Source organism: Meriones unguiculatus, chromosome 6 (genome assembly GCF_030254825.1).
Source record: "Meriones unguiculatus strain TT.TT164.6M chromosome 6, Bangor_MerUng_6.1, whole genome shotgun sequence".
In the NCBI taxonomy this organism is placed as follows: domain Eukaryota; kingdom Metazoa; phylum Chordata; class Mammalia; order Rodentia; family Muridae; genus Meriones; species Meriones unguiculatus.
The window spans coordinates 38364525-38382233 of NC_083354.1; the positions used below are offsets into that span (position 1 = coordinate 38364525).

The 17709-nt window shown below is 39.4% G+C and overlaps 1 protein-coding gene across 29 annotated transcripts in view; it reads right to left on the bottom strand.

Annotated features, from left to right (window-relative positions):
- Clasp2 (cytoplasmic linker associated protein 2) overlaps positions 1–17709 on the bottom strand; it is a 180655-nt gene that overhangs the window by 51798 nt on the left and 111148 nt on the right. For 12 of the 29 annotated variants that reach the window (XM_060385132.1, XM_060385124.1, XM_060385129.1 and 9 more), the window contains 7 exons: positions 15749–15919; positions 13156–13263; positions 8101–8163; positions 7079–7185; positions 5523–5546; positions 4123–4367; positions 2741–2804 (listed from right to left, as the gene is read on the bottom strand). In XM_060385132.1, coding sequence (XP_060241115.1) covers positions 2741–2804; positions 4123–4367; positions 5523–5546; positions 7079–7185; positions 8101–8163; positions 13156–13263; positions 15749–15919 — 782 coding nt within the window. The remainder of the gene's footprint in view (positions 1–2740; positions 2805–4122; positions 4368–5522; positions 5547–7078; positions 7186–8100; positions 8164–13155; positions 13264–15748; positions 15920–17709) is intronic. The other 17 variants (XM_060385138.1, XM_060385137.1, XM_060385136.1 and 14 more) reach the window with 3 other exon arrangements.

The window sequence follows — 17709 nt, forward strand, 5'->3', positions numbered from 1 at the left end:
GCACATGTACATCCATGCAGGCAAACACTCACATACATGAAATAATAAAACAAAATGTTAAGAAAGGAATTCTGTTATTACAAAGTCCTGAGATGAAAGCCCAGAGATGATCCTTCTGAGCATTCCTAGGTGTGGAGCCAGTTCCCTAACCAATGTCAAACTCAGTGCCTCCATCTGCTCCTTTAAGAAATTACTATTATTCATTTGTCTGGGCACAGGGTTAGGAACATGCCATGGGATACACAGGGAAATCATAGGACAACTTTAGGAAGTCAATTTCCTTTTTCAATCATTTGGGTCCTAGGAATGAAATTCAGCTTGTCCAGCTTGGCAGTAAGCACCTTTAGCCACTGAGTCCTTTTGTAGGCCCACCTATTTGACCATTTAAAAGTGTTATCTTTAGCACTGCAAAGATCCTGGTGTCCATCTGAAATTGCACTACTGCTGAAAGAAGACTCAAAATAATAACCTTCAGAAATAATTGGGCACAGAGTGAGGTGGCACACCCCTGTAATCCCAGCATTCTGGGAGGCAGAGGCAGGCAGGTCTCTATGAGAGAAACCTGTCTCGAAAAACAACAACAAACAAACAAACAAAAAGAAAGAAGGTGGCCTTGATAGCAGCAACATTATAATTTTATCACTTTCAAAGATATTTAACAATTATATTTTTAAAGTTTAATAGCCTATAGACTAAGCTGTTGTTTAATAAAAACACAGGTACATTCAGGAAACTGTTTCATTCTTTGGCTTATATTGTCAATTGAAATAATCAAAATTTGTTATGTTTATAATGTATAGCACATTTCTGTTAAGATAAGCACTAAAGAAGTCATTAGTAGTAGCAACAGTAATACAGAATGGTATGGTGCTTTAAATAAGACTGGCCCCCATAGGTTCACATATTTGAATGCTTAGTCATCAAGGAGTAGAACTCTTTGAAAGGATTAGAAAGATTAGGAGGGGTGGCCTGGTGGAGGAAGTGTGTCACTGAGAGTGTGCTCAGAGATGTCAAAGACTCCAGCCAGGCTTCCCAAGGTGCAAATCTTGATGTGTATGGAGAAAATGTCCACTGCAGCTTTCTCCCCCAGATGTTTATGGTTTAAGACTGCTTCCCCAACAGAGACTGCGTCTACCAAGATCAGCTGACTCTGCCTCCTTGTTCAGCTGTGTGCAATCACCTCATCTCCCTGTTCAGCTGTATATAATAAAAGTTCTGAGCTTCCAGGGCAGCTTGTTCATCTGAGAGTCCAGCTCACCCAGCCCTAGCTTTCCTGTACATGTGCCTGTGTATCTGCTATTTTTTCACTTCCTTGTCACTACCTGGGTATCAGAATCCTGATACCCAAGCCATGCAAGGATGCATGGCTTCCTTGTGTCAAGGTAAGCCAATATTCCACAGTACACATGCTGATTATATATTCTTCATAAAACATATTTTTGAGACAAAGTCTCATGTAGCTCAGGCTTGCCCCAAATTCCCTATGTAGCTGGTCCTGGCCTTGAACTTGTGATCCTCCTGCCTTCATTTCCCAAGTACTAGGATTACAAGTATGTCACCAATAACAGGTCTAAATATATTTGAATGAACACTCAAAGGTGAAAAATACACAGAAAGCTTTTATGTGTTTTTCAATGTATGAAGAGTTTCCTTTATAGTTCAAACATTAAGTTTTTTGTTAATAGCAACTTTTCTACAATCTTTTCTTTCACGATAAGAATACTTACATTAATGCTATAATTATCATGAAGAACACTGAAATGAAATGTTGGAAATGTTTTTCAACTTAATCCAATCACATTACAAACAGCAAAATATTCTGTTGTGTGTACACCCATGTATGTGTATGAACATGTATGTGGAGGCCAGCGGCTACCGTCAGGTGTTTTCAGGGACCATTCACCCTCTCACCAGCAGGGAACTCGCCACAGAAGCTAGGGTTGTTAGCCAGTGAGCCACAGGGTTGGATGTCCCTGAACTCACTTCACCATCTAGGGCTGAGGTCACAGGGGTGCACCACCAGAGCTGACATTCTTTCCCATTTTCCTTTCTATTTTTTTTTAAGGTTTATTTTTATTATTTTACTTATGTGTAGGTGTGCACGTGTGTGTGTGCGTGCATACATGCGTGCCTGTAAGCTGAGTGAATGCACAAAGGCATCCAAGCCATGGAGCTAGAGTTTCAGACATTGACAGTCACCTGAGTGGACACTGAGAACTGAGTCGTCTGTAAGAGCGGTAAGTGCTCTTACCACTCAGCCCCATATTGTATTATTGTATTTAATTTGTTTTGTGTTTTTGAGACAGGATTTCTCCGTGTAGCACTGGCTGTCCTGGAACTTACTCTATAGACCAGGCTGGTCCTGCAACTCAGAGATCTACCGGTGTCTGCCTCCAGAGTGGTGGGATTAAAAGTATGTGCCATCACCACCAGGCCCCACAGCTAACATTTTAAACCTCTGTTTCTAGTGATAAAAATTCAGATTCTACTGAGTGACCATCCAGCCTGCACAGCATTCTTAGTGTAAATCATAAGAAATGAGATTGTTACTGCACCCCTCAATCTTCCTTTGAGGAAGCTTGAATGAATGGATAAGAAGAACGATTTCTAAATTATGCATGATATAGAGAAACTGAAATTATCTTTGAAAACATCACTACCACTGGCTTATACTTTCCTTCCAATATTTTACTTCTTTGATACCCCAAAGGAATAAATAATCTTAAATACTAAAACATACCTTGCCATGAGGATCCGCGAACATTCTTGTGAAAATCTCACATAATCTTTTCAGTTCAACTCGACTGCCCCCCCCAGGAAAAAAAGAGTGATTAATATCTTGCTATAGGATGAACTCATTTAAAAGTAAGCCTGCAAATAATAAAACTTACTAACAATGACAACAGGAAAGTTACACAAATCATTTTGGAGAAATCTGTGGATTTATCAGGCCAGGATCAATGTACAGTTGTGAAACATAGGAATAGTTAGGCTGCAATCCGTAGTCTGTGCGGATAACAATGAAACAAACTGTACATAGCAATCCACACAGGAATTTTATTAAATGTTCCAATGTTTTCTTCAGTTCTATCTTTTTTCCAAACTGTCCACTTAAAATGTCCATTTAAAATGATATGTTGTACCTAATACTCTTGATACTATGATTTATTTGCACTGAGTCATTGTACCTAAAAATTAATATATTAGGTAATAGAAAAATACTTTTATTTTGAGTTATGTATTTCTAATACTTGCTAAAATGTACAAGAAGAATTTATATCAAATACCAATGTTATTGTATCAAGTGAGAAAACAGACTTCTACATTTGTACCACACTAACACCTATGAATTATCTGAATCTGTTTGTTTTTTTGAAACAGTGTTTCCCTTGTTGGCCTTGAAATCACTGTGTAGATCATCCTGACCTTGAATGAGCACTGGGAATCAAAGGTATGTGCCCAAGCACCTGGGTTGGGTTCTTAAGGGATCAACTACACAGGTTTAAAATATCCCATCAACAGGACAATGAAAGACACAAGAATGAAGCCAACTAAATGATCAAGAAAAGCACTCTCCCCCTGTATAATTGATTTCATCTTACTTTAAATTCCAAAATTAGTAACATATTGACTTGTTCTGAATAAAGAGGTGTTTGTTTCTTAAATGTCTGTCTGTGTAGTGCATGCTCGTGTGTATGAGTGTGGTGGAGGCCCGCCCTTGTCAGTCCTTGCCTTCCGTCTGTTTGAGGCAAGGCCTCTCCTCTTGCTGCTGTGCACAGCAGACTTGCTGGCCTGCGTGTTTGCAGCTATTCTCCTGTTTCCACCTTCCATCTTTCCATAGGGCTTCTGGAATTACAGTGCGCTACTATGCCCAGCTCTGCATGGTTTCTGGAGACCCTGAACAAGCACTTCCCTTAGTAAGCCATCTCCCAAACCTGAAAGGTTTGTTTTAAAATGTTTCATTAACTAGAGGGAGAAAGTTACGACAGTTTTAAGTTATGATACTGGTGGCCCTAAAGGAGTATGGCTTCACGAAACCTTTAGCATAATTTCTGACACATTTCATAAAGTCAAGTCAAAAGTTGCTAGCTGCTAGAACAAGTATTTGATGACACTTCTCACCTTAGTGTTCTCTGGTTTTTTAACAAGTTCTGCAGACCCAGGAGGCCTTCCTTCCTTTCTGACCAATTGGAACTAGCACATCTGTTGAGGACTTCCGCCACGTCTTCCGTCTGTCTCATGTAGGTAGGAATACTACCATTTCGAGAACTATAGGAGCGCTCTGAACACGCACTGGAAGCATCACTGTTGGCGTCATCATCCGAGTGCATTCCGTATGACTCATACCTTCTCCGAGCAGGTTTTTTCTGTTACGTATCAAGAACTACATTAGCAGTAGTGGAGAACGAGTGGAATTTCAGGGTTTACTCAGCACAAAAGGACTGATTTAGATCAGTGGAAGGCATGCTGCTAACCATTGTAAAGATAAATGTCAATACTTAGTTCTCGTTCAGGAAGTGCTTTACAAGTTAGTAGAACATGAACTATTTAACTGTGAGAGTAGTACAGGAGAAGATGACTATGAGCAAGCTCAGTCATGTCAGGTGGGAGATGCTCAAAAGTACAGGCTATCTACTTTACATGGAAAAGCAAGAACAAATCAAATGTAAATTAACAGAAACTGTACTAGTTGATAATAAGAAAATACCACCTTCTGAGGGGAGTAAAACCATGATTCTCTTACATAAAATACTATGTTCTTTCCTGTCTATATATTTCCTCTTTTCTATTTCTCTTGTCCTTCCCCCCTTTAGTCCAACCTTTATGTCTTCAAGATAAGTAAACATTTTTAGGGAGTGAGATGCTTTTATGTCCCTAGAGTTTTCCCAACGGAATCTATATCCCATAGCTTATTCTGTATGAGAAAGCAGCTGAGATTCCTTTGATTTCTTGACCATATGGATTATAATTTATTTAACTGTCATTTAGCTCTTCATGAGATGAACAGCTCATTTGAGAATTCCTTGGAGAAACTAGAAACAAGTGTACACACGCTGGTACTTGCATTTGGCTAGGGTGGAGCTACTGCCATGAAAACACTAAGTGCAGTAACTCACAAGTTCCAAGCATCTACAAATAGTAGATTTCTAGTTTGAAATTAAAAAGATATATTATCTAAACATAAATAATCAAATGGTTTTACAAAGCTGCTGTCATTACTAAATCTCTCATACTGACCTAGAGGAACTAACTCAATTTAGAATAACAATGTTTACTCAGGTGGGCTCAAGGACTAGTTCTGTTAAAGACTCCAGTACAAATGACTCATTTCATGTGTCCCTAAGGCATTATGTTCAGTCAGTAACCCCCACAGACAATCACAGTGACAGAATAACAGGTGGACAGCTAAGGATTTCATTACTTCCACTTTAATTTTTTATAGATGACTATCTGTTAAGTTGATGAAGCAAAGAAAACAAGCTTTGATATCATAAGACGTCAGAAAATAGTGATGTCTATACCTTAGTCCGCATGTCTCCTAAGAGCTGAGAGCAGTCAATTTTTAAAGAGAGAAATTGAAAATAATGAAGAACATTTTGCTAAACAGCACAGTGACTTGGCATTAGTAATGCCCACGACTAGAAACCCAATTTTATAACACAGATACTGAAGAACTGCTTACTGTCAGGTTTCTATCTTTAATCTTGTCAGTATCCTTTAGTTCAGAAACACCCAAGCTACAATAACATTTCCATCACTAGTTTCCCAAAGAAACTCAAAGTATTCTTATTATTTATAGCCCTTTTGCAATTTCTAAATTAAACTTTATTTTCCCAGGTACAAATTTAATTTAGTAGGTGAAAATTTCCATCACTTGTTAGTTACATCTACATTATGCAAATGATGAAAGCAGAGTCCTATGCCTACAATTTTGATTTATGACTCTGCGGTCAACACCTGCAATGGTGGTGCACACCTTCAATCAAGCACTCATGAGCAGGTAGATCTCTGTGAGTTAAAGGCTGGCCTGGTCTATATAGGGAATTCCAGGCCAGCCGGAACCACACAGTGAGGCACCTTGTCTCAAAAAAACAAAACAAAACAAAACGAGCTGGAAAGATGACTCAGGGATTAAGAGCCCTGGCTGTTCTTCAAGAAGACAATTCCTAGGATCACATGGCAGCTCACAACCATCTGTAACTCCAGTTTTAGGAGCTCTGACCCCGCTCTGGCCTTTGCAGGCACCAGGCTTGAACATGGTGCAAAGACAAGTATTCAGGCAATACACATAAATTTTTTTTAATCAATTTTTTTGGTTAACTATTTCCACATAACTTGACACTATCATCTTACTTGCATTAATAGCAACTCAAGAATACCAAGCCAATCACTAAAATTATGCAAGCAAAAGCTCAATGGCAAATCACTTAACATTAAAATTTAAAAAAAAAAAAAAAAAAGCAACCTGGAAAACATGATTTGGGAATAATAAGGACTAAACATCTGATGTATCACATCAGGAAAGGTGAGCCACACACTCAGGGTTCAGAAGAACAGAGCCTCCAACTGCATCAGTTCAAACATATTAGCAGCTGAAGTAAAGACAGTAAACACTGTTGACTTTCTCTGTGAGTTCAAGGCCAGCAGGGTCTACATTGAGAGCTCCAGGACAGCCAAGGCTACAGAGTGAAACCCTGTCTCAAAAACAAGGCAAAGCCCTCCAAAGTCAAGGTGAAGCTGTCCTTGAAATGACACTTTAAGTATAGAAAACATGAATGTACTGAGCTATCTGCCATATAGTCAGTACATGACAGTGCATTAAATACAATACTATTACATTAAGAAAAAATATTTTTGTGCCTGATACCTAGTTACTATTACTCATCCGGCTTAAAAGCTGAACAGTTTTTTAGTAAGGACTGCTCACTAATATACTGCTCTGCTACTATACCTCCTATATTTTGTCTTCTTTGGCTTAATCCAGAATTTCCCATCCCCTCCCCCACACGGGGGGAGGCTCTCACACTCTGACTTTGCATAGGAACACTGATAAGAATAGGGAAATGGAGAAAAGTACCAAGGCATCAGCTACCGCCTCCTCCACGTCGGAGCCTGTGTTTAGGACTCGCATGGCGCTAACAGAGGATGACAATCGGCTTGACTGGCTGATGCCATATCCTGGACCTAATTCATCAGAAAAAGAAGAAAACAGCTTTCAGACAGTCATCAGTGTAATAGTGCAAGGGGTTTGGTGGTGGTGGTGGGGTTTCAACTCTCATTAAGGGGGAAGGAAAAAAAACCAATGGGACAAAGCATTTTAAAAGCAATATTGTATTTTCTGGGCACAATGAGGATTTGGTCAAGTTAAAGAGAAAAGGCAATCAAAATTATTGACAAATGAGAAATTTAAAGAAGAATCGCTGTTTACTTAGAACAGGAAGAAGATGGCTCTGCCAGTTCAGCCAAGGCTCTCCAAATAAATAACACAAAGTAACACAGAACTCCATCATCAGTCACAGCCAGGGGCAGACTTACGAAGTCAAACCAGCAACTCACCATAAGAAAAGCTCTAATATTTACAATCTCTCCTTCAGGAAAACTGATTTTATTCTTTAGCTAAAACAGACTGTTCAACAACCATGAAGTGACTACTTTGTGCCCAATGTTCTGACATGTATAGACAAACTAGAGATGAATTCTCACCTGCCCACCAACTGTTCTGCATACTTTGGTTTACAATTAAAACACTTCATCCACCATTTTGGTTTTTTTTTTTTTTTTAACATACACATATAAAGATGAAGTACATAACTGAGAACATAAAACAATTTTATATTTAAAAATGATAATTATACCCAAAAAGAAAAACAAACAAACAAAACAAAAACCAATCCCCATCTGCCTGTTAGAAAAATGCTAAGATTGCTAAAGGGAGAAAGGATAGTTACTTAGGGGAAAAACGTAACTGATTTATTCTCTAATAAATTAAATTTAAATAACACAAATTAACTTTAAAATGAATATTATGTGATGAAAACGAAAAAGGACAAAATCTGAGATGAATGCAGAGATGATAGTGAAAATGTACTCATCCTTCACCTGAGGCCCCATACACATCGGGGGCGTAGAGGGCACCAGTGGATCTGGAATGGTGTCTGGAGGCTGGAATAACAGGACCATACAAACCTCATCTATCACCACAGAAACAAGGAGTACTGGCAGCACTACTGTCAGGCAAGGAGAGTTTGTTAACAGTGGTGTTACTCTTGATATTTAACGGTCAGAGTACCGCCACATAACGGCAACTGAACGTTGACGAGCATTGCAAGACCAACCCTGATACAAATGCAAATTATGCCTAAGTGGACACACACAGGCCTAGAGGAGACAAAAAAGGCAAGTATTCAAATGGAAGGAAATGTCAAAAGTACAAGCATGAAAACAGAACAAAAACAAACACTTGCAGTTAAAAAAAAAAAAACCACTATGGTACTAGTAATAATCTTATCTCCTTTACTCTCAACACCCAGTTGAGAGTTATTTCAATTTTATAGGTTTGAATTTTTGTGCCCTTCCATTCATATGTTGAAATAATGACCCCAAGTGTTAAAAGGCAGGTGGTGTCTCTGAGAGGCAATCTGGTCATGAGAGCAAGGTACTCATAAAGGTACTTCAGAGAGCTAAGCAGTTCCGTCTGCAGGGGACACCATCACAAGATGTGGGAGCCAGAAGGGCCCTCAGCAGACACTGGATGGTATCTTCATCTTAGACATCTCAGCCTCCAGAACTGTGGGAATAAATCCTGGTCACTTCGAAGTACTGAGCTATAGCATGTTATAGCAGCGTGGACAGAGTAAGACAGACGGGGAATTAGAGCACAGAGGCTGATTTATGTGAAGAAAGACACACCACTAACTGCTATAACTCAGTATCTGTACTCTTTCCAGACCTCTGTTTTTAGAAAGTAAACAGACAACTTTCAGATTTGTAAAAAATCATTTGCTTCATTCATGTTAATGAACATTTTATTCATAATGGTCCAAAAAATATTACTTCTGCACTTGGTAATAAACTATTGAAAACTAAAAGCCATGAGCATTGAAAAAAAAAAAAAAAAGAGCATTAATGCCCAAACAAAACTTAGAAATCTGTAATGTATGCCCCTAAATATTACTCTATAACCTAAACTTCACACTTTGCATTTCAGACCTCTGTTCAGATTTTGATAACATATAAAACTGACCCTTGTCTTACATCTAGTAATAAACTGCTACATAAATGCATTTTAATGTTTAATATAATATATAGCTTTTATTTTAAGATCATCTTCCTCAAATGTGTTAATGAGAGCTGATACATATTTTTTATAACAGGAATCACTTTTGCCTCTCCTATAGGATGGCCTCACACAACTCTGCATGTAGGTGTTTATAACTTGGATTCAACTTTGTGTGCTTATATGCATGTAGCTTGAATTCAACTCTCATTTAAAAAACATATATCTACACAGAGATGTACATATAGATATTAACAGATTATTAGAAAAAAATATTTTTTTAAAAATACCAACCATGTGGTTCTTCTCCACCTTGGCTGGTGACCTCATCAGGATGTAAGCAACCACATGGTTGGCAGCCATCTTTATTAAGGTTAAAGAGTACATGTCATGTGACTTCACTATCTTCAGATGACCACGTGGCATAAAGCAACAATTACATATAAAACTTCTTAGTCCTAATGAGCTCTCTATTTATCATTGTACCTCCTTTTAGATTGAGGCGGCAACAAGTCTCAAATATTTTGGATTAGCATAGACTTTCGTATGATGATAAAAATTTAAGGTTATATTTGCTACAACATACTGCATATATGATTCAACCCCGGTTTAGAATATACTGTATATGATGATAAAATTTTAACTTTATAAAGGTCTATTGAGATAACAAAAGCTAATTCAAGATGTATGTCTAACTACTTATGTCTTTGCTAACTGGTTAACATCAAATTACTAGAAAACTCAGATAAATAACACTGTATGTTTGACAAATAAGGTATATTGATAATCAAGACTTATAAATTCCTAAGATCTACTCAGATTCACAGTAATATCTGTCTAGCTTTCTTTGTCTTTTAAGCTTTAGCTATGTGTATAAATTAAGCCATAGGAAAAAAAATGCAATGTTCTATAATAGTACACTATAAAAGGATCAATAAAGTTCTCAGTATCTCTATGAATGGTATCTATAATTAAAAGCTTTATTTTGATAACAGAAGAACTTTAATTCAAAACTGTTACTTTTAAGACTGGATGGACGGACCATAAAGTTTGAGTCTTATAAAAGCTACTAAATTATTGTAAACTTAGGGATAATTAAGAAATACAAGTCAGTGGTCAGTCACCTTATAAATGATCATTTTTTAAATGTGTTCAGAACTATGTTGTAGTAATGTTAAGTACTAATGTTATTAATTGCAGAGATAAGCTTTATTTTGTATCCCTTATGTTTTCAAGTTACGCCTAAAACAAGTAACTAGAATCAAGCCAAGTCTGTCTAGATATACTTAATAGAAAGATCTGCAGAACATGGCATTTAAAATGTTTCATAAAAACGCTTTTTGTGAGAGAGAGGCATGCCAACTCCTGGCAGCATCCCTAATCTCCTCAAAAGAAGATGGATGGGCACAGAAGAACCTCCACCTGGAGCTTGCTCTAAATGTGGCAAACTGGCTACTGGGCAAGAAACTGACCTTCACCTCAACTGCTGCCCATCATATTATCCAAACTGTGGACAAGCAGGACACTTGGGAGTTGACTGGCCCACTCTGCCTAGACAAGCTAGGCTGATCACCCAAGTTCCTACCCCACGGGAAAGTCTGTCAGATCTTCTGGACCTGGCAGCTGAAGACTGATGCTGCCCTGGGACTTCTGGGTGACTGTCCAGGTAGCCAATAGGACTCTGCCATTTTTCATACATTTGGAAACTACTTGTTCTATACTTCCTGCTTACTCTAGTAAAACTCATCCTTCTCAGGTCTCTGATAATGTTGAGGACTAAGCTAGTGATAGCTTTATCAATTTAATAGCAGCAAGCAAGACTTCAGCTGCCTTCTCAGTTCTCTTCATGTGTAAAAAGTGAGGCCACGGGTCTCACTTTCAAAGAGCTACTACTAGGTCTAGACACAGTTTACCTTGCTGCCATGCTTGGAAAAGAGATAAACTCACAGAACAGATTTCAATGTAACTTTTCACTAGTCCTTTTTTGAAGGACCTCACTTTAAAATTACTGCCCTCAGTCATCAACCACCATGTCCCCTGGTGAATAAGTGAATAGAAAAAAGGTGTGAAGTTTATGTAAGGTACGGGAATATACAAGGTTAAGTTGTGAGGATCTAAAAAAAAAATATTTTAGGGTCTAGGAAGGTGTTTTAAGGTGTGTAAATTCAAGTTATAACTTAAATTGGATATTGTAAGTTATAAACATCAGAAGATGGTGATAAGAAAGTGATTTAAGTTATATAAAAAGAATGAAAAACCACCCAGATTCCTTTTTCTTGCTATGCTACTGTTGTATTAAGACTCCAAAAGCTCAGAACATCAACAGCATCTATGGAGTTCTGAGAAGCTATTAATCTAGTTCTGGTGGAGCACTACTACTATTTTCATAGTCACAAGCTTATGACTTTACATTTCCTTTGGTTGTCCTCGAAGTACAGACTTAAAAGTGCATCTCACTGTACTAAAAATGTCTGTCTAATCTATAGAATTGCAATCTTCTGGATAGAGAAAAGAGGCCCCGCTTGCATGATCTGTTTTCACACCAAAAAACCAAGAGCAAGTGAGCTTTTTCCCTTCTGCTCCATCGGAGGTTTCTGTCCTCCCTGAGCTTTCCTTAAAGAGTGTTTAACTTTTTAACTTTTTAACCCAAAAGTGTTTCCCAAGCTTCTATTACAACACAAAAGTGTGAGCCTTTTCTGTGTGGGTCTCAGTACAGATTACAGACTGTGGCAATGCTAATGTGTCTAAAACTTGCCTCTTTTTGTAAACTTAAAAAAATTCCTGCAACCTTCAGGGAATCAACTTGAATCCACCTCTCATGAGTCAAATGGACTCCAGATAAGTACTCTTGTCAATCAACACCTGCCTACTCCACTTATTTCCAAGGGTGGGATCTCTTTCCTTTTTTCTGGTCCTTGGACTCCCCTCCCTCAACTACCAGGACCAGGGGCCTAAAAGTTTTTATTGTTTCTATTGAATTTCCCCTAAACTCTTATCTTCTGCCCTAACAGAGATATCTGTTGGCGTAACCTGCCAGGTCCAGGGATTACCTCAAAATCTGTCTGACAGAGACCTTCAAAGTGGCTCTAGCCCCAGGTAGTCAGCCTCACAGAATGCTTCAACTGGGCTTGCACTTTCCTAGCCCCAGATGGTCCCACAGAGGTTGGACAACCAGTGAAATCACCAGCTCTCAGCACTTGACCAGCATCCTAGCTTTCTTGGGCCAACAAAGATATCATCGCCCCCAGATAGCAGGAAGCAGTCTAAAGAACACAGTACCCTCATTCCTGCCTCGCCATCACCCCTTATTTCCTCACCTTTTATACTAAACAAAAAGGAGGACTGCTGTAAATCAGTCACCCTGCCAGCCTGCCTTTTAGCAACTCAGTGCCAGTGCTTATGTCATTACCTTCCGCCACTGCCAGGTGCAGCACTGTCACTAGGTTTTCCTATGTGTACCCTTTAAAACTTTCCCCCGGACATCACGTCTGCCTCTCTGTCTCATGTTTTAATTCTACAGGTTTTGAATTTAATGTTTCTTTTTGTCTTCTTAGAGACAAGTATGTAGGCTACACTGGTCTCAGTTGTAATCTTGACTCTGCCTCCCGGGTGGAGAAATTAAATGCGATATTCTGTGTGACACTGACTTGACTGTGTATAATAGGAATCCATTTATACAATAATTGACTTGCTCATTTAAGATAAGTTACAAAGGCCAGAGGCATTTACTCAAATGGAATTCATTCCTTTCAGGACGCTTTCCTGAAAATGACAAAGCAAAAATACAACTGATGAAGAACACTAAATTCTAGGAATATGGAGGTTTCCATAGATCTCACTCATTAACAAAGCAGCCTCACACTTGCTCAGACACTTACCAAGGGGCTGGAAAGAGCGGACTGGACTCGTGTCCCTGCTGCTCTCTCGACTAGCTTCCCGGCTACATCCTTGACTCACACTCGGTCGTGGAATACGACTGCTCCGGGCTGACACAAAAAAGCAGCAGCAGCATAGCAAGAGGAAACAGAAGGCAGAGTTTAAGCTTTTCACGTTTTTAATTTTATTTTTTCAAAGAACTGATTAAAAATAAGCTTACTTGTTTTGGGATTGAAAATGAAATGATCTTATCCTTTCCTCATTTGAGTCTAAGTCTATGGGAGCATGAAGGCCAGGCTGCTCTCAAACTATTTAGCTTTCCATTTATATGTCTTTGTCACTCCTTATAAACGTAAGATACAGATACAGATACAGACACAGAAAAAAAAAAAGTGCCAGAAAAATCGGAGAGTACTGACTGAAGGTAGCATAATAAAGAATCTAATAATATCTGGAAAAAAAGAAAAGAAGCGTATTTGTGAGGATGAAAGTTCTAGACACCCTTGGTGTTAGAAGGACCTCAATTCTAAGGCTGCAGGCCTAAAGAAAGTTTCCAGGTCTTAACTGAATAAAGACATTCTTTGTTTTTCAAGACAGGATTTCTCTGTTTAACAAGAACCCTGGCTGTCCTGGACCAGCCTGGCCCTGAACTCACAGAGATCTACCTGCCTCTACCTCCTGAGTATTGAGATTCCAGGCAGCACTGGGGTTAAAGGCATGAGCCATCATGCCCAGCAATAAAGACAGTCTTATGCAGCTACAAAAACCTGGTCTGAAACAATTTCTGAGGAATTTATTCGAGAATGTGTATGAGGCAAAGCAAACGAGTAGATCAAGAAAAATGAGATGATCCAAGGTTGAGTCCATTCAACCCAGGAAAACAGTGAAAGGGGATCTCAGAGGGACAGTTAGGCAGGACCAGGCACAGCCCACAGAGCAGATGCTCCACCCATCAGGAATGAGTCCTACTGAGAGGACAATGTCATTAAGGCTATGAGGAGTGAACATAGCTCTTAAAACTTCAGAAACTGTGGAGAGAACACACAGGGAAGGCTCAGTGCAGACACAAAGCAGCAGGTAGGGCTAGACTTGAGCCGCTTGCAGAGCTCTGCAGAGGGTTTGTTTCTGTGCAGCAGGAGCAGTCAGGTCCCACGCTGTAATCCTCACTGTACTCTTAGAAGAGGTGGGGTCCCAGCAGAATGTGTCCTGCCAGCAAACTTTATTCCTAATAAAATAAATACTATGCATAACTCTTTATTTTTGTCTTTAAAGTTATTTGTATTTGACAGAATCTTGCAATGTAGCCCAGGTTGATGTCAAATTCACCATCCTTCTGCCTCAGCCCTGAGATCAGTCACTGTGCCCAGTACTTACTTAAAAAAAAAGGATGTGTGCGTGCCTGCGTGTGTGTGTGTGTGTGTGTGTGTGTGTGTGTGTGTGTGTACATCACATGTGTGAAAGTGCCTGCAGAAGCCAGAAGACGGTGCTAGAAACCAGGGAACTGAAGTTGCAGGTGGTTGTGAGCTGCCTAATATGAATGGTGAGAACCAACTTAGGTCCTATGAAAAGCAGCAAGTGCTCTTACCCACTGCGCCATGTTTCTATTTTATGGTCATCTTATGAAGCAAAACTTGTTTGTGAATGCAAATGCGTAAGTTGAATATTATAACAATTATGCAAGCAAGATGGTACAGGTAATTTCTGCCAAGCCTATCATTTAAGCTGATCCCTGGAAAAGCTCAAAGTAGGGAATGACTCCTGTAAGTTGTGCTCTCACCTCCACAGACAGACAGACAGACACACACACACACATACATACCCCATACAAGACATACACACACACACCATACAACATACACACACACACACCATACAAACACAGACACACGCAGACACACAAACACATTCACACACAAACTATTTAAAAACTACAAATTAAGGTGGTAACGCTACAACAGCAGAAAGGTATGAGAATTAGGACACTGGTCAAAGCTGATGAAACAAACACAAGAATTCTCTAAAGGTATGTAAATTAACTAAAAGGCTTTTACAACAATGAAAAACACATAAATAAACAACTGGAGTGGTTGGGGATTTCTGCTTTGGGTATAATAGATGAAGCAATGGCCTCCTTGAGATCAAAGGATACCATGATTGGTAAAGAAGGGAAAAAAGAGAAGAAAGGAAGAAGAGGGAATGTAGAGGTACACAGGTGACAGCTTCTGGGTCCATCAAGATGATGTTAACCAAGCAACCTTTAAGTCTGCACAATCTGAAAATGTTTCAGGCAGAAGAGAGAACAAATCCACCTTTACTGTTTACACTGACTTCAATTATAATTTCTGTTAGTGGAAACGGATGGTATGCTTGTCAACACACAGAAAATATCAGTGGATTGCTGCTGAAGCAGTGCACCCATCCATGTCACATCAGAGGCTAATGGATACTGGTAGACATTTGTGTGCACATACAGGATGGAAGCTGCTAACTCCACAGGTTCTTGAGCTTTCCAATGTTAGCCTACCCCTCGGCAACCTAGACTTAAATTCTCCTTGAACTTTGAAAGCAGCCAAAGGCAGTACCGCATAGTCTTACCCACAGAGAGCCGAGATGGGCTGGCCTCTCTGCTGCAGCCCTGGCTCCTTGGTATCTTGCTTCTCTTCTGGGCTGAAGCTGAATTGACAAGGACTCGCTGAGCACCAGAGCTCACAGTAGAGAGGGTTGTTGTGGTCAGAACTCTTCCTGGAGACCCAGATCGGCTGCCAGCTAAACATGAAACATAAAAATATGCAAACGTTGATGCCAAAGGAAGTTGCAAAGATTCGGGGAAATTGTGATATTATGGCAGGTTCTAAGACCAAGAAAATGGGCTGAGAGGAATTTTATACCAACACAGCCTAAGGGAAAATGTGCTGTGAATTTCAGCACTGAAAAATAAGCCAGCCCAAGCATATGCTTGATAATGGCAATACTGCTGGGATTTTTAAGGCAAACATAAAAATAGCCCCAGAGCAACCCTGTATTTGACAGTGTGTTTCAGACGGTTGAGATGCCCTGTGGAAAAGTATCACTTAAAAGGATGTGAACTCTTAGTTCTATTAGAGCTACTATTTGTATCTTGAACACACAACGACAACTTGTTTTTTCTTAAAATATTTTGCCTCTTGAAATATCTGAATGGGAATGGTCATTTGCTATTATTCATATTTTTACAATATTAAAAACTGTGCTTTTAAATTCAGTCAGAGAAGGTTCTTTCTGTAGTGGGCAGTGACTACTGCAGAGAATCCTAACTGGCCGAAGAGCTTACTTTGGTCAAGTAACTGCTGAATGCTCAGCTCTAAATGAGACGTCTCTATTAAGGTTCCCCCACAAGAAGCACCGTGGAGGGAGTTACGGAAAGAATGGAAGGGGATGGGAGAAACAGTGCTGTAAAATGTGGTTTGAGGACATGATAAAACTACTGTATTCATTAACTCACAGCCTTGGTTTCTGACATACACTTGGCTGGCCCAGCTAATAGTCCAGCATGAAGAGATGAAGAAAGGGCCACAACTGAAGAGCTTCTGCAAGCTGATGGCTCCTGGGGAAGGGAGAGTCCACTACTAGGGTGCGCCCCCTATTAGGTCCACTGCCTCCCCACATCCTTGCACATACTGGTAGCCCTAATTGGACTCAGCAAGTTAATTTTTAAAAGGATATGAAATTAGGGGGAACGATAAAAAGAGACTGGGAGGAAGGTAGAGGAGAATGGATGACTAATATACATTGTATACAGTAGATGAAACTGTCAAAATAAATAAAAGCACTAAATTTTCATAAAATGCTGACAAAATTGGGCCAGCTGAGGGCGATAAATATGCTTTTGCTAGTTGGAGGCAGAGAGCTTTTGGCTGGCCACATTCTAGGATACACAGTACCACAGGCAAACTAAGAGGGAAATGTCACGGAAGTCAGAGATGTGGTGGTCAGGAAGCTAGAGAGGGAGATCTAGAAAAACTCTCCAAGATTTGGGTATGAATTCAGCAAAGTTAGGAAATGCACTTTTAGATACAGCCTTCTTGTATATCTTTGGTTGGTCTGGAATTTGAAGGGATCCTCCTGCCTCCACCTCCCAAGTGCTAATTCTCACTACTATACCCAATAAGAAACCCATTTTTTACAGTAAAAACACACGGGCTACCTTTTTAAGGGGGATCATTTTGTCAATCTCAGTGCTTTATGTATATACTGAATTAAAAAAAAAAAGGAGCAGATAGCTCAAAGATATACACTAACTGGATGGCAATATTATAGAAAACTTGCATTTAAATAAATCTTTAGGGGAAATGCTGTCTCTGTTACCCACTTTTGCTACACTGTTAAAAGTTACTGCTCATGGGAGCTGAAGACATGACTCAGTGGTCAAAAGCATTGTCTGCTCTTCCAAAGGACCAGGGGTTCAATTCCTAGCACCCACATGGCAGCTCAGAACCGTCTGTACCACCAATTCTAAGGGATCTGACAGCTTCACACTAATGCATATAAAATAATTTTTTTTTAAAAGTTACTGCTCA